Source organism: Scyliorhinus torazame, chromosome 11 (genome assembly GCF_047496885.1).
Source record: "Scyliorhinus torazame isolate Kashiwa2021f chromosome 11, sScyTor2.1, whole genome shotgun sequence".
Taxonomy (NCBI): Eukaryota; Metazoa; Chordata; class Chondrichthyes; order Carcharhiniformes; family Scyliorhinidae; genus Scyliorhinus; species Scyliorhinus torazame.
In genome coordinates, this window is record NC_092717.1 from 40,780,500 (window position 1) to 40,796,125 (window position 15,626).

Genomic DNA, 15,626 nt, shown 5'->3' on the forward strand with positions numbered 1-15,626 from the left:
GGTTGCGGGACTTGATAAAATGGACGAGCCGGGTAACCCCCGGGTGGTAGAGGTCATTGTGGGTGGCTTACAGGCAGTCCTCCGCGTTGGCGCATGTGCCGCGGGACAGGGCATCTGGGGGCTCGTTGAGCTCCCCATGACGATACTTGATATTGTACGAGTAGGTGGAGAGTTCGATCCTCCACCTCAAAATGTTATCGTTTTTTATTTTACCCCGTTGCGTGTTATCGAACATATAGGCGACTGACAGTTGGTCGGTGACGAGGGTAAACCTCCTACCGGCTAGGTAGTGTCTCCAGCGCCGCACAGCCTCCACAATGGCTTGTGCCTCCTTTTCGACTGCAGAGTGTCGAACCTCGGAGGCGGTGAGGGTTCGGGAGAAGAACGCTACTGGTCTGCCTTCCTGATTGAGGGTAGCAGCCAGGGCGATGTCTGATGCATTGCTCTCTACCTGGAAAGGGATGGTTTCGTCCACCGCGTGCATAGCGGCCTTGATGATGTCGGCCTTGATGCAGTTGAAGGCCAATTGAGCCTCAGCCGAGAGGGGAAAAATGGTGGTCTTTAGGAGTGGGCGGGCTTTGTCCGCATACTTGGGGACCCACTGGGCGTAATAGGAGAAAAGCCCCAAGCACCGTTTGAGGGCCTTGAGGCTGCGGGGGAGAGGGAGTTCCTTAAGGGGGCGCATGCGGTCGGGGTCGGGACCTAGGACCCAGTCTTCCACGCCATAGCCGAGGATGGCCAGCAGGGTGGTGTGGAAAACGCATTTGCCCTTGTTATAGGTCAGGTTAAGGGCTCGGGCGGTCTGGAGGAACTTTTTGAGGTTAGCATCATGGTCCTGCTGGTCATGGCCGCAGATGGTGACATTGTCCAAGTACGGGTATGTAGCCCGCAAACCGTACTGGTCCACCATTTGGTCCATCGTCCTTTGAAAGACGGAGACCCCATTTGTGACACCGAAAGGGACCCTGAGGAAGTGGAAGAGCCGGCCGGCTGCTTCGAAGGTAGTATAGGGGCGGTCTTTTGGTCGGATGGGGAGCTGGTGGTAGGCGGATTTGAGGTCGACCGTGGAAAAGACTCGGTATTGGGCGATCCGATTTACCATTTCCGCGATTCGAGGAAGGGGGTACGCATCAAGCTGCGTGAATCGGTTTATAGTCTGGCTATAATCCACGGCCATCTGTTTCTTCTCCCCGGACCGGACTACCACCACTTGTGCTTTCCAAAGGCTGTTGCTAGCCTCGATGACCCCCTCTCCCAGTAAACTCTGGACCTCTAACTTGATAAAAGTCATATCTTGGGCACTGTAGTGCCGGCTCCTGGTGGTGACGGGCTTACAGTCGGGAGTGAGGTTTGCGAATATCGAGGGGGGTGCGACTTTCAGTGTCGCAAGGCAGCATACCGTGAGGGGGGGCAAGGGTCCGCCGAACTTCAGTGTCAGGCTTTGGTGGCTGCACTGGAAATCCAGTCCGAACAGCAGGGGGGCACAGAGGTGAGGGAGGATATAAAATTTGAAACGGGTGTATTTGGCGCCCTGGATCGAGAGATCCGCAATACAGTACCCCTTGATTTGCACCGAGTGGGACCCAGATGCGAGGGCTAGGGTTTGCGATGCGGGATGGGTGCGTAGGGAGCAGCGCCTTACCGTTTCAGGATGGATAAAGCTCTCCGTGCTCCCGGAGTCGAAGAGGCATGCAGTGTCGCGCCCGTTGACCTGGACCTGCATCATGGAGTTCTGCAGGTGTTTTGGCTGAGTTTGGTCGAGGGTGATCGCACCCACTCGCGGGTAGTCGGAGTCCTCAGCCGAGTCGGACTTGTAAAATGGCCGCCGCCGTCGGTCGCACGTGTCGGGTCGAGAAGATGGCCGCCGACAAGATGGCCGCTCCCATGATTCGCACGAGGTCGGTCGCACGTGTCGGGTCGGTGCGCAGCAGCATTGTGAGGCCTGCGGGCCTGAGAGCCTGATTTTCGGGCCGGCTGTTCTTTGTTTTTCTGGCCCCTGGGTCTGGCCAGGCAGACCCTCGCAAAATGCCCTTTCTTCCCGCAGTCGCTGCAGATCGCGGAGCGGGCTGGGCAGCGTGGGCGTGGGTGCTGGCCCTGTCTGCAGATGTAGCACGGTGTGCCCCCATGGTTAGCGGGTCGCCGAATGGCGCAGGCCTGTAATACGGCTGAGTCTGAGGAAGTCCGGGGGGGGGGCTCACAAAGTCCGCGGGGTACGTACCCAAGTTATGTCGGGCCACCTCCAGCGAGGAGGCGAGCGTTAGCGTGTCCTGGAGGTCATTTGCCCCATTTTCGAGTCGCCGCTGCCGGATGTAGGTCGAGCGGATGCCGGACACGAAAGCGTCTCTGATGTGCAGGTTCATATGAACTTCCCCTGTCACATCCTGATGGTCACAGTCCCTGGCAAGCGCGGTGAGTTTCTCAACAAACTCGTTTAGCGATTCCCCTGAGCGCTGCCGGCAGGTAGAGAGCAGATGCCGGGCGTGCACCTCATTGATGGGTTTGACAAACCGCTTGCGGAGTAACTCAACCGCCTCATCATAAGTCGTCGCCGTTTAGAGCGTGGCGGAGATTCTGTGACTCACCCGGGCGTGGAGTAGACGCAGCTTGCGTGGCCCCAGGATGGGAGTCTCTGCGGAGTCCAGGTAGGCCTCGAAGCACCGCAGCCAGTATTTTAACATTTCCTTCGTCTCCGGTGTTCGTGCTTCCAGATTGAGCTTCTCTGGTTTTAGGCCTGCGTCCATCCTGAATCTAGTTTAGTCTAATAAATTGAGGTACCCTCAATAACGAAGATTAGAGATTAAACTGTAAAGAAGGCTTTATTAGACTAAGAACTATGTTAGAGCTGAGACAAGTGCTGACTGCTACACAGCCCATGAGGCAGCCCTTTATATATGGCTCACAGATGGACGGAGCCAGAGGCGGAGTCCCCAGAGTTCCAAGCCCGGTCTTAAAGGGTCATCACCTTACATGATGATAAGGCAGTAACCGTTCATCACAACATTGTCCCTCCTTCTGAACTCAACATTTGAGTTCAACAACTTTAGACAGAAAACTTCCACTCCATCTTAACCCCACCCCCCAATTTAGTAGTTTGTTAGTTTTTCAGCTCCTTGGTCTGTCCCAGCACAACCCGACCCCTCCCCCCATGGCCACCTGCCCCTTGCTGCTCACTTGCTCCCATTAACACATTCTACTTCCTCACTTTTTGCCACCATCAGCATGCTTCATCTGTTAATGGCACCATTAACACACCCCTTTGTCTTATGCCCATGACAAATTTGTCAATATCTCCCTTGCCCCAACCTATCCCTGGTCTTCTATTCTACCCCACCTCCTCCGCTCCTTTTTCAACCATATAATTCTATACATTTCTGTTTTTCTTCAGTTCTGTAGAAGAATCATGTAGACTCAACACTAACTCTGTTTCTCGCCACAGATGCTGCCAGACCTGCTGAGTTTATCTAGCATTTTTGTTTTTATTGCAGATTTCCAGCAGTATTTTGTTTTTACACCAAGGCTTTATTTGCCGACATCCAATCTCTCTCCGTCCACATGCTCATCCAAAATGCTGCTCTTTTCCTATCCTGCACCTAGGGTCTGCTTTGCCATTATATATTTTCTCATGCCCTTTGTTGACACCTGATCCAACAATTGGAAATTTAAAATTGGTGTCCTTATCTTTAAATTCCTCCATTACTTTTCTCCTTTCTTTCTTCATTAGCCACTTCCAGATCTAGTCTCTCACAGATCACAGAATTTACAGTGCAGAAGGAGGCCGTTCGGCCCATCGAGTCTGCACCGGCCCTTGGAAAGAGCATCCCCTAAACCCACACCTCCACCCTATCCCCACACTTCCACCCTATCCCCATAACTTCACCGTACCTTTTTTGAACACTAAGGGCAATTTAGCATAGCCAGTCCTGCATATCTTTGGACTGTGGGAGGAAACCAGAGCACCCGGAGGAAACCCACGCAGACATGGTGAGAGCGTGCAGACTCCGCTCTGAACTCTGATCCGCAGACCTCCGGACAGACAGTGACCCAAGCCGGGAATCAAACCTGGGACCCTGGCGCTGTGAAGCAATTGTGCTAACCACTATGACACTATGACTCTCATCTGTTTTTAGCTTAATTTTGCCACAGTTCTCACATCTCTCCCTCTTCCAATCCCCCTTGAGGTCCACCTCTTCAGCCAAGCCCCTTATCACCTTTTTGTCTCAATATTTGTGTTCCCTATGCTCCTGAAGCACATTTGGGTGCTCTATGCATCAAAAGAGCTCATTTAAATACAATTTATGCAGTACTTTAATAGTTTTGGATGCTTTGCGCATCAAAAGAGCTAATTTAAACACAATTTATGCAGTAATTTAATAGTTTTGATGATATTACTCTTTTAAAATTGTTTCACAGGGCCAGATCAGAGTTCAGTACCTGACAAGATGAAGGAAAATTGTAGTTTTCAGTCTTTGTTCTTCATTAGTCTCCCTGACCTTCGAAAATTGTGTGGTGTAACAGTTTCTTTGAATTGCGATGATGCTGATGTGAGAAGTTTACAGATTATAACATGCAGGTAATGTAACCTACTCATTATAATAAATTTACGGTCGAATATATTCATTTGCTCCTGAAATGCTCCTTGTCAGTTTGTAGATTCCAATTTTTTCTGTTAAGCGGAGGGAAAACTTAACATGGAAACACATGTTTAGGTCCATGTGGGTATTAAATTCAGCAAAAACGTGGAAGTATTGGAACCTGGCTCGAACCCTGCTCCAACCCACTCACTTCCGTGTTTAACGCAAGTACACGAGACTGGTTGCATGCAACCAACTCAGAAGAGGCAGGCTACCTACTAAATGAAGGTAATTGCTTAATTGGAATGATATTCCAACAGAGTTGTTTGATATAACCATGCATCCACAGGTTTGCTAGGCCTGCTGAAACTTTCCATTTTGACAGCATGGCATAAACAGAACAATTAACAGGCTGTTTAAAACTTATGCAAACACTCCAATAAATACTAATACTCGACTACTGTGGGTCTTAGTCTGTTCGCAGCACTTTTGCTGGAAGCTTCAATTCTACAGGTTTCCTGAATCAGAACAAATCAGATCAGGTTTGGCGCAGCCTCCTAAAAGAAGACCTGTTCCTTACTGGACTTTGTGACCATGCATCACTCGTGGCTGTCAAAGTCATCACCTTTCATAGAATTTCATAGAATTTACAGTGCTGAAGGATGCCATTCGGCCCATCGTGTCTGCACCAGCCCTTGGAAAGACACCCTACCCAAGCCCACTGCTCCACTTTATCCCCGTAACCCAGTAACCCCACTTAACCTTTTTTGGGCACTCAGGGCAATTTAGCATAGCCAATCAACCTAACCCGCACATCTTTGGACTGGGAGGAAACCGGAGCACCCGGAGGAAACCCATGCACACACGGGGAGAATGTACAGACTCTGCACAGACAGTGACCCAAGCCGGGAATCGAACCAGGGACCCTGGAGCTGTGAAGCAACTGTGCTAACCACTATGCTACCGTGCTGCCCTCTTAACAATTTTGAATCTGGATCCTGCCAGGATTCTGCTGGGAGCATATTGAGATCTCCCAATGGGCAGCTCTCAAATATATATGCATGGATTGTTTGCTGGAGCTGTTAATTCTGTGAAATGTGCCTCTGCTGACACTAAGCAGAATGAGCGGCTGTTCAGGTTTGTGTTTCTGGCTGGTTCCCCACAGGTGCGGGGTATCACTGATTGGGCACTTGTGACAAGTTGTGTCCTCAGATGAACCAGATGTAATTGTAAACCGCAAGACCTACACAATCAATAGTGCAGCTGTTGTGCAACCAAATGTATTTTCATATTCACATGTACAGAAAATTCTTGGAGAATGCCATGATGCTTTTGTCCTGCAGTAGTCCAAGTTCCCTGATTAATTTGGAGTTTTTAACAGACTTAAGGGACTGAATAATACACTCCACACATTGGAGCGATTTCTGCAATGAGGCACATATTATCAATTGTGATGTTATTGGTTGTGATGATGTCATTTGCCATTTCCAAAGTCACCTGGCTGGTTTTGAATAATGTGATTTGTGGGCGGGCTTAAAATCTGTGCTTTGGTAATCTCAATTAAAGATATAATTATGACCCATTTGATTGCAATAACAAGGCTTTAGAGTCAGAATCTCGCCATGTGGGAAATCCATTTTTTAATGGCTAAGCTTATTATGATGAGTCTAAAAGCTGAAGCTGACCTCAAGAATCTGAGCTTAGCAGTTATAACACCAGTTACAGCTCATTTGAATGAACAGACTGAGCATTCTGAAACCATTAGAGGTAGAGACCTTTTCTCAGCTGTGGAGTCTCTTCAGAGTACGGAATCTTGCTCTTGCCTTTATTTCAGAAACAGTCTTGTTTCTGAATTTTTTTGGATTTCCCCAGAAGAGTGGGAAAGAGTGAGAGGTTGCGTGATCTACCTTCCTTTACTACAGTACCAGCAGTTTTTGCCTTGGGTAATATTACTGGATTTTTTAATAGTACAAAATCTATATTGATGTCGACTTTTGTGTTCTGACCAAGTGCTTTTTACAGGGATGTTTTGTAATACTGTTTCAACTGTGTCGCTTTAGTTTTGTGTGCTTAAGTTTTCTTTTCCTGTAAGTAAATATTTTACGTTTTAAAATCCGAGTTGCTGGAATTCTATGCTCCTGGGATCAGTAGTTTTTTTCAGAATCCAAAAGAAGGGTTGTCACAAGTTTAGTAGTCATGGAGGAGTCCGGAAAGGAGAGTCAAAAACAATGTTAATATTTCCTAGAAGAATGTATTTACAAGTAACAGTCCCAGTCAGGACTATGCTGAAGCTCTGCTCCTACCTGGGCCGGCATTTAGGGTACTGAATTAACTAGCTTGCTGTTGGGCCTCCACCCCCTTAGCGGGGCAGCTCGTACTAGACGAGGTTCACAGGGAGATTAATTGGGGTGTTCACGTTGTGGTCATATGCCTGTGAATAGTTTTATACATAGTAATGCGACCTCCAACCAGCTAGTGGCATCAGACATCAATCACGTGACGTGAGACACTGGCCAGTTGGTAGTAAGGCGTACAACAGATCATTCGCACATAGTGTAGCTCCAAGAGAGTTCACTGAATTCATTTAGTAACTTTGTCTGTATAGTAATTTGTTTGTTATCTTTCCATGTGTTCATCAATAAATCATCGTTCCAGTTAAACAACTAGATGTTCTGTGTCTCTCATTATAACGGCAAGATCACAGAACACAACATGGTACCAGGACTAATGAACATTTAAAGATAGAAACAGAAAAGACGAGGCGAATTAGGCCGAAGAACCAATGAGATGATTCTTCCGTCGACTGGTGAACTACGGTTATCTGCTACTTAACGCAACAGTTGCGTAAACCGGTTAATGGTCTGGCTGTAATCAACCACCAACCGGAGCTTCTCCCCGGTCTTGACGACCACCACCTTGAGCTCCCCAGTGGCTATTGCTGGCCTCTATGATTCCTTCCCGCAAGAGACGCAGGACCTCAGACCTCATAAATATTCTGTCCTGCATGCTATAGCGCCTGCTGCGAGTGGCTACTGGCTTGCAATCAGCGGTGAGAATAGCGAAGAGGGAAGGGGGGTCGACTTTCAGAGTGGCTAGGCTGCACACAGTGAGTAGGGGCAGGGATCCGCCAAAGCTAAGCGTCAAGCTCTTGAGATTACATTGAAAATCGAGCCCTAAAAGGAGGGGGGCGTAGAGGTCTGGGAGCACGTACAGCTGGAAATTAGTGTACTCAGTGCCCTGTACCGCTAAGGTTACCGCAGTGCACCCTCGGATTTGTACTGAGTGCGACCTGGAGGCGAGGAAAATTGTTTGTTGCACCGGGAATATCGGGAGGGAGCAGCGGCTTACCAGATCTGGGTGGATGAAACTCTCGGTGCTCCCGGAGTCGAACAGACAAGGTGTCTCGTACCCGTTAACCCGGACGGCCATCATTGAGCTCTTGAGGTGCTTGGGTCGCGACTGGTCCAAGGTGACTGCACTGAGTTGAGGGTAACCGGCGGCGTGGTCGGCTGTGCTGGGGCAGCCCCCCGGTGACTGTCCGAGCAGGTCGTACGTGTTGAGCGGCGTAGCAAATGGCGTCCAAGATGGCGGCCCCTGTTGATCAAGCATGGCGGGCCTCGAGGAAGATGGCGGCCCCCATGGATTGCACGTGGCCGGCCGTGTGGGGGAGGATGGCCAAAATGGCGGCCCCCGTGAGTCACACGTGCTGTGCGGAGTCGGAGTCGGCAGGCACGCTGCCACATTGCGAGATTTGCAGGCCTGAGAGTCGGTAGTCCGGGTCTGAGAGTTTGCGTGCTTAGGCATGGCGAGGCAGACCTTGGCAAAGTGCCCTTTTCGGCCGCAACTGTTGCAGTGTGCGTTGCGGGCCGGGAGTGCTGTCGAGGGTGTTGAGGCGGGCCGCAAAAATAACAAGCCAATCCCCATGATGAGCGGGTAAGCGTGCAGCACATGCCTGGGGTAGTCTCTGGTCAGGAGCCCACGAGGGGGTCGAGTGTTCGGCCGGAAATGCAGTGAAAGTCCTCCAGTGAAGTCGCCAATTTCACCGTCTCGTCCAGGTCCTGGGCCCCTTTCTCGAGCAGTTGCTGCCGCACGTAATTTGATCTGACCCCCGCAACGTAGACGTCTTGGACAGCGAGCTCCATGTGCTGAGTGTCCGTAACGGCCTGATAGTTGCAGTTGTGCGCGAGGGCTTTGAGGTCGCGCAGATAGTCGTCGAGTGACTCCCCAGGGCGCTGGCATCGAGTAGTGAGAATGTGTCATCAGTAGACCTCATTCACAGGCCGCACGTAGATGCGCTCGAGGATTGCGAGAGCGGCGGTATTTGAGGTGGCCTCTTCGATTTGCATAGAAATGCAGAACTGCATGGAGGAGATTCAATTTTTGTTCGTCCGTGACGGATGGTGTCGACGACGCGGCAAGGTAGGCCTTGAAACACCGCAGCCAGTGCGAAAAAATTTCCTTCGCCTCCACGGCCTGTGGATCGAGCTCCAGTCTGTCAGGTTTGAGGGCTGACTCCATAATAGTTTTTGTTCAGATAGTTAATTAAATTGATGCGACCATCAATTCACTCAAGGACTCGTGTCGGAGTAAAACAGTGGTTTTAATTAACTATCAACTTTGCCTGCCTGCGACTGGTACATACTGAGGACAGTCCCACAGGCCAGCTACTCTTATACTCCTTCAAAGGGGCGGAGCCATGGGCTGAGCCCGTACATGCTCCAACCTCCTCCAACATCTCCCCCTGTGGGTGAAGCCATAGAATGGCTCACAGATAAAACCCACAGGATTAATAACATAGAACACAACTGGTGAATTAACTGTATTTACAAACATAGAACATAACTGGTGAATTAACTGTATTTACATTCATCACAGTACTGACTATGGAAGCATGTTGGAGCTTATTGTTTTGAAGATGCTCATATTTCACTTAGTACTGAAATCAAGTCAACAGTGGCACATGACGTGCCTGTATTATGTCGCTGGTTTAGTTATAGTACTGATTTGTGGCTTTCGAATAGTTGCACTACTGTGATTTAAGCAGCAGTTTATTCACAATTTAATCCTAAAGGTTAATTTCTATCAACACACAACTATGAATTACTATTGACATTAATAATTATAGCAGCAATCTACAATACTGCAAATTACTATTGAAGTTAACCACAAAGCATAACCAAAGGTATCAGGGTTCAAGCAGCAAGAAACTTCAGAGACCAATATGACTGCAGCAACTTCAGGTTCTAGGCTCCATACTGCAGATAGCAAAAAGTTTCATGCTGTGGGCAAGACAGGCAGCAAAACAGCAAGAAAGCATCCTTGGCAGCCTCCACTTCTGGTTTCCAATCCAGTCATTTCTCTGGAGTTCTGGGACATGTGCAATCTCAAAATGACTTCCAGATGCCATATATATTGTCTTCATGCCCTACCATTGGTATGCTTTTGCAAAACAAGTGATACAACTTATAAATAATCACTGACCCTACTCCCACTGGCAAATCTTTACCATCTTCCTGCTTTGTAGCCACACCTGAGACCTGGAAGTCATACTTGCACTTTGTTTGCCATTTCTTGTTTTAATGGTTGTTTGCAATTTAAAGTTGTAGTCTTACTCTTGAGCCTTTCATTCTGAATTAGAGAATTATTATCACTTCCAGAATAAAAAAAACTCTGAGGAAATAAGAATATTAAGTATTTTGTTTTACCAGTCAAGGGTACCCACGATTAAAATTGTAGGGTCCTAGCTCAGAGGATCTTCACAATGTGATGGCAGCATACTTTGTACATCCTACTATATCACTATTCTACAAAATTCCTTAGCAATTGATGCACGATCAATAACTGCAATGACGAGGTTAAAGCATAACTGAAGGCTTTAATAGACTAGAACTGTTCCCCAGCAGCTCAGGTACAGAATGAGGGCTGCTGGGATGGCACCGACTCTTATACCCCGCCTATCAGGGCGGAGCTACATACTATACAGCCAATGGTAACCAATGGACTTCAGCCTCTCGGGTGCTGCAATACCTGATAATACCACAGCAGTGCTCAACTCCAGCCTGGGAGCTATGGAGTCTGCCTAATAATGACTGGGTTAAATTACATATTACAGAGAACATTGAGATACTCGAAAGAAGCAATAATTAGGGGAAAAAATCAACAGGCACTTGGAAAGATTTGAGTTAATTCAGGGCACTGATTTCCAAAAGCCAAATCGTGCTTGACAAATCAAATTGAATTGTTTGATGAGTAACAGGGAAGGTTAATGAAGGGAAAGCAATGGTGATTGTCCGTATGCATTTTAAAGTGTTTGATAAAATGCCACACAGAAGGCTGGCGAAAAAGATTAACATTCCTATTCCATGAACATAATGTCAGCTTGGGTAAAACAATTGGCCTGAGGAAAGAAAACAGTGAGTCATGCTAAATGGGGCGTCATCGGGTAAATGCTGAATGTTTCCTCTTGTGGGATAAATAGAACCCGGGAGGGGGGGGGGCAGTTTAAAAACAATGGGGCTCCTATTTAAGATGGAGATGAGGAATTTCCTCTGAGTATCGTTAATATTTGGAATTTTCTTACCCAATTTTTTTGATCAACATAGATAACCAAGTAAAGTAAATCAAATAAACTGAGTGACAAATTAAAGGAACTGTCCCTTGAAGGGAAATTGCCTTAAAGAAAAAGCGAATTCCAAATGAACTTAAAACATCAAACCTAAATGCGATTAACGGGATCAATAAGACACCCAAGCCTCTGCGGTCCTCAATGGGCAGAGAAGGTCTCAAGGGGTGCCAGTGAAATACTGCATGCTCCCTCTCCAGGGACACCCAACTGCAAATGTAGCTGCGGTGGAGGGGCAGACAGTTGGGCCGGATGACCCCCTTGATCGCCCGATGTATGGAGCCGGTGAATGGCAAGTTTTACAACACCAGGTTAAAGTCCAACAGATTTGTTTCGAATCACTAGTGTTCGGAGTGCAGCTCCTTTCTCAGGTGAATGGAAGGTCCTCATTCACCTGAGGAAGGAACTGCGCTCCAAAAGCTAGCGAGTCGAAACAAACCTGTTGGACTTTAACCTGGTGTTCTAAGACTTCTCACTGTGCCCACCCTAATCCAACGTCGGCACCTCCACATGATGGCAAGTTTGACTAGGCCCAGGAGCAGGTTCACAAGGAGGTCTTCCTCCTTCCTTGCCTCTGTCCGCACCGGGTGCCTGTAGATCAGGAGCCTGGGGCTGAAGTGCAGACAAAACTTCAACAAAAGTAATTTGCAAGGACAGAAGGACCTGGGGCGGCACGTACATAGATTTTTGAAGGTTATTTATTTTTTCATGGCATGTGAGTGAAACTGGAAAGCAAGAATATGTTGCTCATTCCTAATCATCCTCGTGAAGGTGGTGGGAAGCCTCTGCAATTCATATGGTGTTATTTTGATCCAGTAACGGTGAAGGAACAGTGTTACACGGGATGATCTATTGGCCACATCGCGCCCGACTCAAGAGGCCTCTCGCAAGATTTACCAGTGTCGTCATGCCTTGTCTTGTGAGATCTCGATAGAGGTCGGGATCAAATTTTCATAATCAAGTGAGTAGTTAGTCTCACTTGAATATGTCTACGGCAGATCTACCCAGCGCCCGGGATCTAATGGCCTTGACTTGGAGACCCCGAAGGGCACCATTTAGCCCTGGTTTCTACAATTGTGGATCAGGCATACTGGCACTTGGGGGAAGTCTCCCAGGCAATTGGGAGTGCCTGTGTGATCAGGCACTGGGCAGCGTAGTACTCTGGCACCCCCGATGCCACCCAGGCAATGCCAGGGTGTCCAGGTGGCACTGGGAGGGGCACTGCCAGGCTGACAGTGCTCAGGTGGCATCTTGCCTATGCTGGGGACTGGGTCTGGGTGCGCCCTGCCCTAATGAGATCAGGGGGGTGGGCTTGATGACCCGCTAATTGGTGCATTGGTCCAGAAGTCACGGTGAGGGGGTCTAGAGATCGGGGTGCCATTTTTCTCTTCCTGCACTGGTAGGCAGAGCTCGTGAATGCAGGAAATGAGCCTAAGTGTGTCCTCAGCGGGATGTTCTTGCCTAGATACAAAGATAAAGCAGAGTCCCGTTTAATAGTGGGGTCGTTCTTGGTGCTGCAAATGCTGGGGAACACCCGGCTAAATGCGCCTGACACGGGAGTCTGTTTCATTTCCGTTAAATTGCACCCACAGCTTCAAGTCGTGACGGTGTGTAGCTTGAATGGGAATCTGCAGGTGGTGTCTGCTCTTGTCCTTCTAGGTAGTAGAGATTGCGGGTTTAGAAGTTGCTGTGTTGAACGCAAGAACATTGGTTGTGGAGGAGGTGAATCTTTAAGGTAGTGAATGGGCTGCCGACCAAGCTGGCTTCTCTGTCCTGGATTCTGTTAAGCTTCTTGTGTATTGTTAAAGTTGTACTCATCCAGGCAAATGGAAAGTGTTCCAGCTCACTCCTGACTTGTGCATTGTAGATGGTGGACAAACTTTGGGAAGTGAGGAGGTGAGTAACTCGCTCCAGAATTCCAAGCCTCACTTGCTTTTGTAGCCACAATATTTATATGGCTGATCCAATTTGGTAATCTCCAGGATTATTATGGTGGAGGAGTCAGCAATGGTAACGCTGTTGAAAGCCAAGGGGAGATGGTTAGATTCTCACTTGTTGAAGATGCTCATTGCCTGGTATTTATGCGGCGCTAATATTATTTACCACTGTCATGTGGATGTACCTTTAAGAAATGGGTGTTTATCAAATAGCTGTAGTGATGTCAGTGTGTGCGTTGAGCTGGGCTGTCTTTCTGTCTTTTACTTTTGTTTTGAGCTGAAAAGCTGCTTTGTGGCTCTGTTTTTGGTTTTGTTTTCGCTGTTGGAGCGCTGCATTCAAAGCAAGAAGATGTTCTGATCTCTCTACAAGCTAAAGAATGTCTTCAGCTCACTTGGGCTGGTAAGGTATTCAAAGTAATACCTGTTCCTGTAGAGAATTTAAACCTGCTGTCTTTATTTAAAAAAGGTTTAACTTATGGATGTTGCTAGGAAAGTTATTAAGGGATACCTATAGAGTATTGTATCTGGGGTTACGTGTGTTAGTATAAGATGTTTATTGTGTGTTTATAAAATGTTAACTGGGTTCAGAGAATAAACATTGTTTTGTTTTAAAAATACTTAAGGTCTCTGTTGCATAACACTTGGAGAGTGGACCCTTGTGCTCCCCATAACCAAAATCTATCAAACGTCGATGGTCAGGTGAACTCCATGATATACTTTGGAGTTTTCTAAACCCTGGCCCATAATACCACTTAGAATCTGAAGCCTGAATATTGGTCATATCTTGCTCCATATGGACACACATTGCTTCAGTATTTGTTAAGTCATGAGTGGTACAGAACATTGTGCTATAAGAGAACATCCCCATTTCTGAAATTATGATGTATGAAAGGTCATTGATGAAGCAGCTGATAATGGTTGGACCTGTGATGCTACCCTGAAGAACTCATGCAGTGATGTCCTGGGCTGCAATGATTGGCCTCCAACAACTGCAACCATCCTCCTTTGTGCTAGGTGTGACCCCAACCAGTCTGTGACAGATTGGTGAATAGATTTTGTTCTCTGTTGGCCCAGTCTGGCAGATCAGTCTTCAACGCTTGGTTAGTAATGGTGCTCCCAAGCCATTCTTGGAGATGTCCAATGAAGTATCCCAAGCTGAATACATTCTGTACCCTTGCAACTCAGTGCTCCTTCCAAGTGGTGTTCAACTTGGGGGAGTACTGATTCATTTTTTAAAAATTCATTTACGGGATGTGGGCAGCGCTGGTTAGGCCAGCATTTATTTCCCATCACCAGAAGGTGGTGGTAAGTTGCCTTCTTGAACCGCTGCAGCCCTTGAGGTGTAGGTACACCCACTGTGCTGTTAGGGAGGAAGTTCCCAGTGTCAGTGAAGGAACGGCGATGTTTTGTTTCCTGTATGGCAGGTAACATGTACTACTCAATTCAGTTACAGCAAAGGCTTTCGGAAGAAGGCTCGAAGTCGTCCAGAAGTTTTACATAAAGTTTATTGAGTAACACAACTTAAATAACTGCGTGAGCTCTTACTTTAAGAACTGTACTAGTAGAAAGGTTCCAACTTTTCTATACGCTACAACTAGGCCTGACCACACTAGTAGCCCTGAGCTAAATCTCTGCCTTTTCTCATCACAGTTTAATCATCCAAAGAACCTTGAGGGCTGCTTGCTTCCCCCTTAATACCCACCAGTGCTGTCCCCTAGTGGTCTTTCCATTTCCCATCAGCCCCTTCTGTACATACCCATGTAAAGATCACTACAGGTGATATATTTCCAAGACAGGGTGGTGAGTGACATGGAGGGGAACCTCCAGATGGTGGGGTACCCAGGTATTTGCTGTTCTTGTCCTTCTAGATGGTAGTGGTGTTGGGTTTGGAAGGTATTGTCGACAGAACCTTGGTGAGTTACTGCAGTGCATCTTGTAGATATCCACATGGCTGCCACTGTTCGTTGGTGGTAGAGAGTTTGAATGTTTGTGGAAGGGGAGCAATCAAGCGGTGCATTGTCCTAGATGCAGTCAAGCTTCTTTAGTGTTGTTGGAGCTGCACTCATCCAGGCAAGTGAAGAGTATTCCGTTACACTCCTGACTTGTACCTTGTAGATGGTGGACAGGCTTTGGAGGGTCAGGAGGTGCGTTGCTCGCCGTAAGATTCCTAGTCTTTGACCTGCCTTGGTAGCCACAGTATTAATGTGGCTCGTCCAATTCAGTTTCTGATCAATGGTAATCCTCCAGGATGATTGTGGGGGATTCAGCAATGGTAATGCCATTGAATGTCAAAGGGTGGTGGTTAGATATTCTCTTGTCGGAGATTGTCATTGCCTGGCACTTGTGTAGCGTGATTGTAACTTGTCACTTACCAGCCCAAGCCTGATATTGTCAAGGTCTTGCTGCATTTAGGCATGGACTGCTTCATTTTCTGAGGAGTCACGAATGGTGCTGAACATTGTGCAGTCATCCGCAAACATCCCCACTTCTAACTTT

General features: G+C 47.7%; 1 protein-coding gene across 3 annotated transcripts in view; it reads left to right on the forward strand.

The window, feature by feature from the left end:
* The window catches only part of c11h18orf63 (chromosome 11 C18orf63 homolog), a 153,832-nt gene that overhangs the window by 6,302 nt on the left and 131,904 nt on the right, over positions 1-15,626 (forward strand). For all 3 annotated transcript variants that reach the window (XM_072467166.1, XM_072467165.1, XM_072467167.1), the window contains exon 2: positions 4,411-4,570. In XM_072467166.1, coding sequence (XP_072323267.1) covers positions 4,440-4,570 — 131 coding nt within the window. In that variant the 5' untranslated portion in view covers positions 4,411-4,439. The remainder of the gene's footprint in view (positions 1-4,410; positions 4,571-15,626) is intronic.